General features: G+C 37.8%; 1 protein-coding gene and 1 long non-coding RNA gene across 7 annotated transcripts in view; one reads left to right on the plus strand and one right to left on the minus strand.

The window, feature by feature from the left end:
• Nucleotides 1–13,197, plus strand: part of NFATC3 (nuclear factor of activated T cells 3) — a 66,543-nt gene that overhangs the window by 16,277 nt on the left and 37,069 nt on the right. For both annotated transcript variants that reach the window (XM_083852086.1, XM_083852087.1), the window contains exon 3: nucleotides 7,936–8,098. In XM_083852086.1, coding sequence (XP_083708212.1) covers nucleotides 7,936–8,098 — 163 coding nt within the window. The remainder of the gene's footprint in view (nucleotides 1–7,935; nucleotides 8,099–13,197) is intronic.
• Nucleotides 3–13,197, minus strand: part of LOC310905615 — a 67,447-nt gene continuing 54,252 nt past the window's right edge. For 4 of the 5 annotated variants that reach the window (XR_014589171.1, XR_014589172.1, XR_014589173.1 and 1 more), the window contains one exon: nucleotides 8,105–12,775. This is a non-coding gene — a long non-coding RNA (uncharacterized lncRNA). Of the gene's footprint in view, nucleotides 5,043–8,104; nucleotides 12,776–13,197 lie in introns of those variants that run through there. The other variant, XR_014589170.1, reaches the window with a different exon arrangement.

Below are 13,197 nucleotides of genomic sequence, written 5' to 3' on the forward strand. Positions count from 1 at the left end.
TGGTAAGAAAATCTCTGAGTCCTTCAGAAGGCTTCCCTCCCATGCATCCTGTATACACATACTAATGCGCTAATATTTCTGTGATGCGTTAAGACTTCTTAAAGAAAACTTCTTGTGGACAGGTAAACAATATAATTGGAACAAAAGCAAGTTGAGACTCCAAATACCCATCTGCTTCTCCTTTTAAAAATACAGTAGATGCGCTGTAACGTAGGAACTGACTGGAGGGTGAAGCTACCCTTTGCTTGACCGGTTCTGTGTAGATGTTTTCTAAGAAAGTTATGTTATGTAAAGCAAATATCTGTATAAAAGCACACTGTGTGTGTGAATCTTGGTGTTCCCATACTAGTCTGCCTTGATTTTAAAATAACTAATTAAAGTAGTGTCATTCTACAGAGGCAGTGCTTAAGATTTGCTCTTCAAGGGCGTTGTGGATGAAGGAATCAGTGTGGTGGATGAAGCAATTTCTCTCTTTTAGTCGGGGAGCAAAATCAAGAGCTGATGACTTGACTTGATACAGAATGTCAGAAGTTAGTTAAATGCTGACATTTCTCAAAAATATAAAACAGGTACACATGCAGAAAGCGGCAAAGACTACACCTATTCACAAGTAAGCTGAATAAAATGATACATTGGCTGCCCAAAATTTAGCCTGACTATTGAACTAGTGGAAATGGTTGCATTAGCAGCTATTATCTGTATGAAAAGTCAAACTACTTAGCATTTGTAGCTTGTTCCAGAGGTACTGTGAGACCAGGCGTCTTCAGTATACTCCAATATTTAATTCTGTTGTATAGTATTTTGATTTTGCTACTTACGAAGCAGGGAAGCTAAGTTCACTCTTACCCTTTAGGAATAAAAATTAAATGTAGGGAGATCCACTGTTGAAGTAGTTTATAGCAGTGACCAAAAGCAAGCACCTCGGTTGTCATAAAGTTGGATACTAATTGCAATGTATATATTCATCACATATTATATATGCACTATATATAGCATTATATCATAATATAAATTATAAAATATATCATAAATTACAGGATATGTCAGTACGTAATATTTGTTTGACCAATACCTTGGCAGATTAGCACTCTTTCAATTGTAGATTAAATTGGTCATTTTTCAGTATATTCAGCAATGAAGTTATTTGGTCATTTTATTTATTACATTCTTACTCTTGTTTAAGACACCTTTTTTTGTTTGCTTTTAGTTCTCTTAGGAAGAAGGATGAGGACTGACTTTGTGTATTTCATGTTTCCATCCCCTCCACTTAGAAAATCCCTTTCTTATTGGGATCTTGTGGTAGAGATGGCAGATCTGACCTTGCCATTTGATTGTTGCCCCATTGTTTCATGAAGATGCTGAGTTTTATTCTTTTTTTCATGTCTACTGTTAGAGCTTGAATTTCATCCACTGAAAATGCTCTTTTCCCCAGTAAATCTTTCAAAGACCTATTTCTAGGTTCTTGTATAAAGTAGTTTCAGATTTCTTTTATGAATTTGATTATTTTTTTCTTTCATTCATTCTCAAATTCTGTATTACCTGTTTGAAGAGCAACATAGACGCTTCAGGATAGCCTATGTCAGTATAGGCTAGGTAGTAGTCCAGGAGAATGCCAGAGAAAGTGTTTCTTCCTAGAGCCTATTCATATGCAAATATCTAAATGTGATCCAGTTGCTCATGGTGAGGTACCATCTGAAAAGAGTTAGTATGCTCACGTGAGTTATCTTAAGTGCATCCTTAAGTCATTAAAACTCTGTGGAATTCCCATTTAGTAGGTATTTAGTAAATATTTATGAAATCATGTAATATTGGGAAGTTCATCAAGACTGATCCCTTCTAAAGTTTTCTTGTGTAGATTCCAGCCAGCTGCCTCAAGTACAAAGCTGGTGTTTTAGAAAGACAAGTAGCAAGTAGTGTTTTGAAGTGATACATAAATAAATTGTTTCACAGAAACTGATGTTCTCCATTACAATGCCTACAGTTAGACACCTTAGATCTCCAGAAACCGGGGGGGGGGGGGAACAAACTGTTTTATAAGGCTTTTTTTTTTTTCAGATTGATCTAGGAGAATGAAAACATTGTATGGACAACCCAGAAACTAGTAATGAGAAAAGATTATAATGTAATTTAATACTCACGATGGGGATTTTTCACTAAAAGTACAATTCATAAGAGCTGAGCAACATTTAGTGTTAAAATCCACAGATATGGTGCTCTGTAGTTAATTAGTTCTGATTAAGAACTACTTTATAAACTGACGGTTTCCTTCAGAATGCTGTGCCACAGGTTCAGTCTGGAGCACCATGAAGTGATGGGGTACCAGGCAGTATCTCGGTTGCAGTGGTGGTGAACAAGTGGGCTGTGACACATGCATGTACAGTTCAGGAATCTCTTTAGTGGTGGATGCTTAATGGCAACTTGAGAGTACTTTACCTGCAGTTATATGGCAGTTTCCACTGAAAGCTAAGATTGCTGACTATGTTAACCTTCTTTTTTGGGAAAAAAGTAGTGTAAATATAGTGGCAGGTGGTAGAACGCTTGAAATAGTTAGTTCTCTTGTCTTTCTCTTGAAAGTCTGTGGAGCAGAGAGGAACAGAATTGTTCTATTTTTAGCATAACAATTGGGATCTCAGTCTTTAATTTTAAGAAGAATAAGCCTTTTAATGCGATTGGACTATAGACAAACTTACTCTGGTACGTAGTTATCCATCTGTTTTTTGTTACATAGAAATAACACCAGTTATGCTGTGTTAGCAAAACTTTAAAGTGAAAATATTTGCAAGTCGCTGACTTTGAAGATAAGTACCCACTTAGTGAGACAGGCAAGAGAACTTTGAACCTCTTAGATTTTTAATAAGCTAGGCTATTGCTGTAATGTTTACACACCATTAATGAATCCAGAGAAATTCAGACTGTTTAATACGCGACCTCTGTGCTGTACATATGATTCAGCTCTCTCCTTTGTTCTGAAAGATAGAATATAGATTTTACTCGGCAGTGTACTGTATCAGTAAAGCATATTTAACTGTAGGTCTGCTAGTAGCAGAACAGTGACATTTTGAATGTAAGCAGTATTTAAAAAAAAATATTTATTGATAATCTGCTGTGGCAACTGGAATGGCCCCCAAATTCTTAACTCCAAAACACGTTACTTTGTTCTGTGTAGTGAAGAGCAATCACAGCTGTGTTTTCACTCTACAAGAACTCTCAAAGAAGGACTGTAATATTGCAGAACAGTAAGATTTGAGATTCTGAAGGGTTTGCTGTGTCACGGCATTGACTTATCGTAACCAACGCTGTTGGTTATTCTTTGCAAAAGCTCAGGATGTGAAAAAGCTCTGGAATATCCATTGGTCAGCAAGCTCTTTCTCAGTCACAGATTTTGATGTTTCAGGAGAGCTGCAAGTGGAAAGTGTTACTTTTGCTGTAACTAAGAAATAATAATTAAAAAATCACTCTAATAGCAGATCTGTGAAAGTTAACCAATGAAAGAAAGAAACTGAAAAAGAGGAATTGTCACAAACTTTTTGAGATCCTAGTGGGTATCTTTGAAAGGTTATAACTAGAATTTGTGACTACTGAGAGGCAGGAACATGTTCATACTGAGTAGCTAAAATGAGCTCTCATTCCACCTGTATTCAAAAACTTTTTAAGCAAGGAGTCCAACAGAGCATTAGACTAAAACTGAGTTAATCACAGGTGCTTCAGCTGAGGTACCAGGGTTAGCAATTACTCTCTGCACGGAGCCCCAGCTGTCTGTCCAGTGAATTGCCTAGGAGGAGTGCTCCAAATGGAAGATAACCGTTTTCAGTTTTTAACAGGATTATTTTCCACAGCTGCCATTGGCCCCACAACACTGCATGTGGGATAGAAGGAAGAATAAAGCATAAGTCAAATGCAAGCAAGCAATCTTGTTTCTAGGCTTTGTTTCTTCCTGTGCAAGGGAGATACAGCCCATGGAGGGGGCCGTTGCTTCCGCAGGTCCGAACACTGAAATCCAGAGGAATCCATGAGATTGTCATTCTGATGAGCGTTAGATGTCTGTTCATCAATGTGAGCAGCCAGAAGCGCTGTTGTTTTGGAGGTCATAGTTGCAGGTGAAGAAGGTATCCATTGAATTAATAGTGTGAACACTGAAGTGATTGTTTTAAAAGTGATGGCTTCTGCTGAGGATGCTACTGAAGGGTTCTTTCTCTACTTCTAAGTTTCCTTTAATAGCAGCTGTTCTCTAAAGCCTTTAATCTTGAGGTGATAGAAGTTTGAGCTTTTGGAGACTTGCATTAATCAGATTATGAAATTCTCTTGGTATTACTGGAAGAACATCTGTAGCCTTACAGATTGGTGCTGTCTCAACAGCATGCTAAGATTTGATTTCATGAAACATTTAGGATGACCATCAGTCATTGTTTGCTGGTATGTGATTTGGTGCTTTACTAGTAGGTTACTGTACTGTTAATAAGGGGTTTACTCGGCAAAGAAAAGCAAAAATTACAGAACCATGTATAAAAAAACACTAAGTTGCAAGCTGTTGTAACAGTAATTTTGTGATGAACTTCTGTAACAAAGTGTGTGGAAGTGTCTACTAGTACATTCCTCCTCCCTCAAGTTTGACAAGTGAGAGGTTTGAAAAACAAAAGTTCTTATTTCTTTTAATCTTTTAGTCTAAAATAACTTGTAAAAAAAAAAAACAGTCAGCACCTGATCTAGATCCTGTGTTCTGAATGCAAAGGTAGAGATGGCTTTGAAAGCAATAGAAATGTCATCATGCTGTGTGCAAACTGGGGGAGACAAATCTTTTTGTAACGGTACCAAATCTTTGCACATTTCTCAAAAAGCTGTGTTTTTTTAAACATGTTATAGGTGTCTTAGTTAAGTTTCAAATCATCAGAGATCAGTAGAGTTCACTATCAACTTTATTTACTCTAATTACTCCAGCTAGCAGCTTCAGAATTTATTTCCCATATACAGTGTCTAGTACAGAGATTGTGTTTCTTCACACCCCAGTTCTGACATGATTCTTCTGTTTTGATGTTGATTTCTACCTAGTGGGGGAAAAAAAAGTTTATGGACTGTATTCTGATATTTGATGTATTTATTTAGTGTCTGAGCTTGAAGGTCCATGTGACGTTCAGAAGGTGACAGGCAAGGAAAGTTCTTGTTCAGCCTCTCTCCCGTTATTTCAGTTTGAACAAACCATTTAGATAGTGGAGGCTCTGGTAAACTAACAATAAAAAAGCTTACCTTTCAAAATGAAATAAAGTTAGATCACCGATTCACTGTAATGTGTTGCTCTACAGCATTTGCTTCAAAACAAGTGAAAGAGTGGTGTGGAAGCAGAAATCGATTTAAATGATATCACAGGGCAGAAAGGTGCATGACACTGTACCCCGAAACTTTTTAGGATTCCATTGCTGCTAAGAAGTTGAGGGTGATGGAGACAGCAAGAAAAATATTCAAAGATAAACACTTAACACTTTGGGTATCCCACATCACAATCTGTTCCTTAAAGGGAAGCAGCTACAACTCTGGTCTGTTTCATCTAGAAAATAGCAGTTTGAAGCAGCAAGACCTAAAAGTCTAATGCTATGCAATTTATTTGGAAAACTTTTGGAAGCTTCTCCCTCCCTCCCTCTCTCCCTCTCGTTTAGGCATCTGCACATGCATGTGTGCTTGCTCACTCCCTCATGCTGATTTTTTTTATTTGTTTTCAAAGAATGACAAAATCTTGAGACCTCGTTATTTTCCTGTCTCCATGTTTGTTCTAGTATTCCAAATATTGTTTCAGCAGATAATGGGACTCTGATATGGCTTGTGCTACATTTTTATTAGTTAATTGCAGGATTAAATCTCTTAGAGGTATAGAGGGCCATCATTAGCAACAAATACTTTTTCTAGAGTGAGTTTAATATGTAACTTTGAGTAATATCTCCCAGTAATTGGTATGTAGTCTGTGGTGTGCATGTTACACCAAGCTCTCTGCGGGACCATATCTGTTCACTATGCATACCAACTATTTTAACATCAACTACTTGGTTATAGGGGAGAAAAAACTTTTTCAGAAATAATAAAGAACGAATTCTTGCATGCTATATTTCTTTTAAAACTATTTTTAGTATTGTCTAATCCTGATGTTTTCTTTCCGTTTTCAGACTGAAGACTTGAGTCTTGTTCAGTAACTATAAAAGTGAATGGCAAGGTCTAGTTGATAACCAATAGTAGCATTTAGGCAGTACACCTTGGCCTGTGGTAAGTAACTGGCAGGACTGGGCTTATGCTGCATTCCTCTTGTTTTCCTGTTTCCTCTTTTATTCTTGACATCACTTCTCCTACCCAGTAAATACTATTGCTGTGGAAGGACTGGTCCTAAGACCTGCTTACTGGGGGAAGAAGAGTCTTGGCTACACACTGAATGCTTGTGGACATGATTTATTGCTCTCATTTCTTACTTTCAGTAAGAAGAAAGGGAAAAACTCTGGTTCCCATTCATTCCCTGAAAGGTGCTTCAGGAGATGAGTTTATCTCAGGGTTAGCTCTCTGCTGAAGTGCACAGTTGGAGGTACTCCACAAAGCAGCAGGCCAGCAGGTTTATAGGTGGCCCTCCTGTAGGAGGATGCCAGCAAGTGGGGCCTTTGCTTCTCCTCCTTTTCTGTGCTTAGTGACAATGATGTTTGTAGTAAAAGGTAGATATATGGTGCTGCAGCCTGAGCCCAAGTCCATCCAGATACTTACTAAAGACAGCCTTTTTTTTCCCCTTCAGTTCAAACATCACCTTCTTTCCCAACTGTGGATATGTTTTCATAGGTTGCAGCTCTCCAGAAGGTACAGCTTGTCTTTTGTGGATCTGTAGCTGTTTGTGTTTGTGAAAGTGTGCATGGTTTTGGACTGGCAGTGGGGTTTTACCTGACTTCCTGTAAAGGAGAAAGGAATGGAGTTGCACTTTCTCAGGCAAGAATACAAACCAGCGTTTGTCCATCTCTTTAAAACCTACTTTGCTTGCCCTGTTGGTCAGTGTATGGTAGTAAAAACTATTTCAATAGAAGCTTATTTTTATTGTATATGTTCTTGTGTGTTACACAGTGCTATAAACATTCACTTTTAAATGTTTAGAAATTAATTTGCTCCAACAGGTAATTACTGACTTGAATCCTACTGTTCTTCATATTAGAATAATAAGTCTGTGAATCTAAGCAGGTAAAAGGATAGGTATGGAAAAAAAATGGTGATACCATGTGGCTTATTTCCCTTTGAGTTTTTCATGTTACTTCTATTGCTGCATTTTTTTCCTCCTCCCCTGGAGCAATTTTGCTACTGGGTGTAAGGGTAATCCATGGATAAGCTAAGCACACACTTCAGGTGTGTTTGTTGCAGTAAGTCTTTATGCTTAGACAGGACTACTAGTCTTAAAAGTTTGAATCATCAGGTAGTGTTCATCGGAATGATAGTTAACAAGGTGCAGTGCTTACCAATCTTAACAAAGTAACTGTCTGCTTTATTATCTTCAAGTATTTTTTGAAACTTAATGATTTAGTTATGATAATGATAAATGAATTTAAACTGTTCCCTTTAGAACCATTTGAACTTGCTTGTTGATAAACTTGAGAATAAAAACATAAAATAAAAGCATTATGGAATAACGCTGGTAATGCAGGGCCTGCAGTACCTTTCTTTCAGCCAGGGACTGGAAGGAAGAAATACAGCACTACATTAGTACGCTCCAAAAATACCCCCCAAATAAATGTTTAATTGAAGATTTTAATGCACCAGCAGACTTTGGGAATTTTCAAGAAATAGTGCTAGGCTAATAGCTATTCTTATTTCGTAATCGTGTGTTAGGAAAATGACATCATTGTCTGTATTTATGGAGAAGTTCCTGTGATTGTACCCTGGCCAAATGGCATATTTCATTTAACCATAGTGTGCACATCTTGATTGCAGCACATCTTCGTTGCCACCTCTCGACTGGCCTTTACCAAGTCATTACGGGCAATGTGAACTGAAAATAGATGTCCAGCCTAAAACTCATCACAGAGCTCACTATGAAACAGAAGGAAGCAGAGGAGCAGTAAAAGCATCTACTGGAGGACACCCTGTAGTGAAGGTAGGAAGTCTGGCTTTCTTGAATCAAAGATAACTTTCTCTTAGATACAGTTACTGGTATTTATAATGGCGTGAGTCCTTACCTTCTTTGAAGCTTATATTCCTTCCTGGGTAAGATTTTCCCCTAAATGTACCTTGTGCAATACAAAAATTAGTTCAGATTTGAACTGTTACTGTGTAAGGGCAAGCAAGACTTGTTCCCCTTCCTACCCTGCCCTGTGTCTTGTCACTGTTTCCACTGCTTTAACAGAATCAAGCAAGCTTTATTGTCTTTTAGAACAGTTTTGTTCAGTACTGAAACTGATCTAAATGCAGTAGTAATGCAGGCAACGGTTCTCCTCTGACTAACAGAGGGTGGTGGTACACAAACTGTTTTGATACCTGGTACTGGTCATTAACAGTTGCTTTGGCTGGGTTCCTTTGTTCATGCTAAACATTTAAAGTGCTAAAGACATCTAAAGCGTAGTATATAAACACTTTGCAAACACCATCCAATTGTTGTTGAGCTCAGGGATGGATGTAAGGTCCTGGTAAATTAGGTTTGGCTTTCATGTGAAAGCTTTGCCATCATAATCTCCTTTGAAGGGAAAGAAGCGTGGTTTTGGTGTCGTGGATATAAATAACTGCGTACACAAGCTGTGATGTGCTCCCCTCTGAGCCGAGGTGTGCACACATCTCCTACCCTATGCTGGGCAGGCTTCTGGATTACTTTACTGGTAGTCACTTATGTCTCCTTTAGTACCTGTGGTGCCAGCTGGCAACAGAACTGGCCCTCTTACCCGCTGGACACAGGGAAGATTGCGCTGGGGAATTATGGGGCTTGTTAAGATTCCTTGATTTGTAAGTTTGCTGCATCCTTGGGTGAAAGCAATGTCTCTTTACTTATTCATCTCAATCTTGCTTAATGATTTTTATCTTAATCCCAAAATATATTAAGATAAAAATCAAGTGTTCATTTATATGTCAAAAGAAACAACAGCTATAAAGGATAAATAGCTGCTTAGGATAAATAGGGGGGACAAAAAGAAAATTAATCTAATTACCTTAAGGTTACCACAGGTCTGTTTCTTCCCCCAAACCCAGGATACTTCCTGTTCTTTTACAGCAAAATGGCAGTCACGGTTTCAGTCCTTAGTGTTTTACAAGAGCAATCGAGAAATTAAAAATGTATTTGTTATATTTGTCCCATTTCAATAGTTTAAGTAACGTGTTAGTATTTAAAACCAGACTCAAAGTGGTAATAGAGTTGGCATAATCAGTCCCTATTGTTTCTCCTACTCATACTGTAGAATAAACATATTATCACTTTTTTTCCTTATACTTTTTTATTCCTCACTGGCAAGCAAATTCTGTCATGCGTTGTAATTACATCAGTTTTGGAACAGCTCTGAAGTTACACGTGCATAAGTAAAGATGTACCAGCAGAATTTAGATGTATTGGACTGTCTGTTCCTTTCTCCTTGCCTAAGCAATCTCCTCTTTCTAAGCTCTTCATCTAAAGAATTTCTTCTCCTAACCTGACACCTAGTCGCATTCTTCAAGCTATTTACCCAACTCTGATTCTTCTCTGATACCTTACCGTGATTTTTTTCATTCCTTCTGTTTTCTTCTTAGGACTTTTTTTGTCTGTATCTTTCCTTTCCCTTCCTCCAAAAGAAGGCTGGATCTCTTCATCACATCTCTTCTTCCTTGAATATCTTTCATCATCCTTCCATTTTCATTCCTAATCTAAGCTCTTCGTCCAGCTTTCATGCTACCTACAGAGTTTCTCAGTGTTCTCCTGGTGACAATACCATGGCGCAACCAGCTCAAACCTTCTCCTATTGTCAGACCTGCTAGATTCCTTAGCACAGTAGAGGCAACGATCGAATACACAGCAGGGAAGTAAGTCTGTGCTGCATACTAGAGAAAAGTGAGGATGCCTGAGCTAGGCTGGAATCTGAAAGTAGTTGCCAGGGCAAATTTCTTCATTGTGTTTGGAGAACAAGTAGATACAATTTTCACATGCCAAGGTGCTGGTACTGGAATTTAACACATCATTAATGAGGACAGAATCTTGGGAGATTTTAGCTGCCAAACTAAGTCTCTGCTGAGCATTTGGGAACTATTTTTCCCCCCCCCCCCCGGGTTTTTGCATCTTGCACTAATATTTGTTTTAAAGGAAATTATTTTGCTGATGGTTATAAGACTTGACAAATATATGTAGGCTTCCTTTTGCTTGCAAAACTAGATGCTTTTAAATTGTAGTGGCAGATGTAAATTAGAAAAAAAAACCACAGATCTGTAATCTATGTGACTTATTATTTTCAAAGCTCTTTATTCTAATTAGAATTGTGAAATACCTCGCTATTACAAGAATCCTGTTTTAAAAATGGCCGTAGTATTTGTTTCACAGTCTCGTGCTTAAACACATGCATGGTGCTATGCCTCTCTAAATTAAAATGAATACGAATGCAAATCAATATTCTATTTTGCAATTTCGTCTCTTCCAGCTGGATTAGAAATTAATTATTGTGCTTGATGGGAGAGGAAGTTGTTAGGAAACAAAACAAGGATTTGAATTAACTTTTTATTCGCTGCTGGTAAAAACAGTGTGCTAAGGGCCAAGTTTGGTGAAAAGTAAACATTAAATAGCTGTGAGTAGACATAAATTACTCAATTTAAATATAAAGATGCAAGCTTTTCCAGCACTTCCAGAGGGTTATTACACAAATGCATTTCACGATATGCATTGCTATTTGTATCTGACTTATCTTCTTTCTGTTTGGTGCTCTTGGCTTTACAACATTCAGTTCTGTCTATGTGGGTGATTATTGCAAAAAAGTACTTGGTGTTTCCTTGTGCCTGTAAGTTAACCAGTGTCAGAGACAAGAAAGGATGTGGGTGCCTCAAGGCCTATGTGCTTTTTCTTGCTACAGAGTTTTTGTTACTTTTGCACAGTATTTTATAGAAAGAACATTTAATTTCCAAAATGCGGAAACCTCTGTAGTTCTGCATGTGCAGTTGATGTGTTATTTAGAATAAAGATTTTAAGATAGTACATGGCTTCAAGCCATTAATCTATTAGCATATGCCATTAATCTATTACTAATACTGTACTGTACCTGTTGCTAGGAGACTAAGCTTCTGACAAATTTGGCATCATCTGCTGTGAGTACATTTAATCAGCTTATTTCCAAATGTGAGGAAATGAAATGAGTTGAGCATCATGTTTTGTTTTCTAAGTCCATTGATTTCAAAGAAGCAAATTCTGTGCTGAAATTCTACTGTTTTCAGTCTTTCAATGGCAAAACATTCAAAATATTAGGTAACTGTCATTTTTATCTCTGCTTGCTTAGGAGTGTGTTCCAGCTAATCCGTGTCATCTGGCACTACTTATTTTACCTGTTTAGAAAAATCTACAAGATAAGGCTGACATTATTCACAGGGAAGGAATAAATAACTTGGCAGCATGGTAAGCAATGGGAAGGGTGACGTTTTGAAATTCTCTCATTCAAACAGTGTGGAAACCTTGTGTTCCATAGTCAGGAGACAGAGAAGGCCTCTGAGAACTGTCTACCTAATTCAGTAGGTTGAAGTACGTATTCTACCCATCTAAGAAGCCTTTTAAATAAATAGCTGCTATGTTTCATCTAACTCTTAAATGAAAGATCACAATTCCTTGAATTTCTCACCCTTGCCCCAGGTCAAATTGTACATAATAAAATAATGTTTACATTTACAATTTGCTGGAGTGAGATTTAACTGTTTTCTAAAATGGTTAAGGTTTTTCATGAGACTTCACTCGGATAATGGTTTTTAAGCATTTTAGAGCAGGCAGGAACACAATAAGGATCTCTCACGAATAGTTTCTTGCTTTTATATTCTAGCTTCCTGACCTAAAATGACATTTTTCATTTAAAAAATAATTGTATGTTGTGTTCCTGCAATTCACATCAGCTTTTGCAATTTGCCGAGTTCTCTTAAGTATTTTAAATTTGATGCTATCTTCTAGTAGGAAATTCCACAAGCTGTTGTGCACAACAAATATTTTAACCTTATGTCCTGTTGCTGTTGAGGGAGGTGATCTCCAGTATAGTCTTCTTGATAAACTTGCAGTGAGATTTACTGAGTGGCAGTGGAGCTAACAGCTCCTTGTTCTGCATGCGAGGAGGATATCTGTCCTGTGGTGAGTTACCACAGTGGGAATCGGTTCTAGATGTGAACACAGTGATAAGGGTAACTCGTTTTGAAGTGATGGTTTATCTACGACAGACATTGTGTAAGTTCTATTTGGGGATGAAGTACCCCATGTATACCAGAGAAATTTGGGGCAGGGGTAGCTATTAGGAATTTGCCTGTACCATAAGTCTTCTTGCCATGCTTTAATGGGCTCAAGGGTAGGAGCCGTTCATCTCTGCCATAAGCCAGATTTGCACAGGAGTTGATTCTGCTGCAACAGGAGAGAGGAAGCATCATGCAATCTATGGACTGGTCAGCAGTCCTACGTTTGAGGAAGGGTATAGAGAATGGTATACAGAATGGTTTTTCTGTGTCTTATGACCCTTCCCTTCTTCCCACCTTCCATTTTTTCAATTCTTCTGTGTTGGTTTTTTTCTTTGTCTCGAGTCCTTCCCTTTATTCATACATCACCAGAAGGCGGGTTCTTATCCCAGTTCTAACTGTTGGTGACAACAACCTGCAAATAAATGCAGAAGGTAAGTCTCAGCCTGTGTGAGCCGTGTGATCGGCTGTTAGGGACAAAACATTGGCTTTTGGATGGGATTGTAAAAATAAATATCTTTTTAAGAGTAGATTGACTATATAGGCATCTTCTGCTCTAGAACCCCCAAAATAGATAGTAAAACCCATCCACATGCATCTAATATATGTTTGAACACTTAATCAATACAGTGCTCTAATTAACATGGAAAAAATTAAAATGGCATACTGGATTGGTAATGACACGGTTGTCTGCTTCTTGTGTTGTGGTTACTAAGATGAGGAAGAGTACTATTGAAATTTTTTTCCAAGTAGAATAAGGGTTTTTTTTGCAAGTTATATGGGTTTTCCTGGAAATGCTCATCTGAAAAGTTGTCCATAGCGTAATTTGGCACTGGG

This window comes from Anser anser (assembly GCF_964211835.1).
Source record: "Anser anser genome assembly, chromosome: 11".
Taxonomy (NCBI): domain Eukaryota; kingdom Metazoa; phylum Chordata; class Aves; order Anseriformes; family Anatidae; genus Anser; species Anser anser.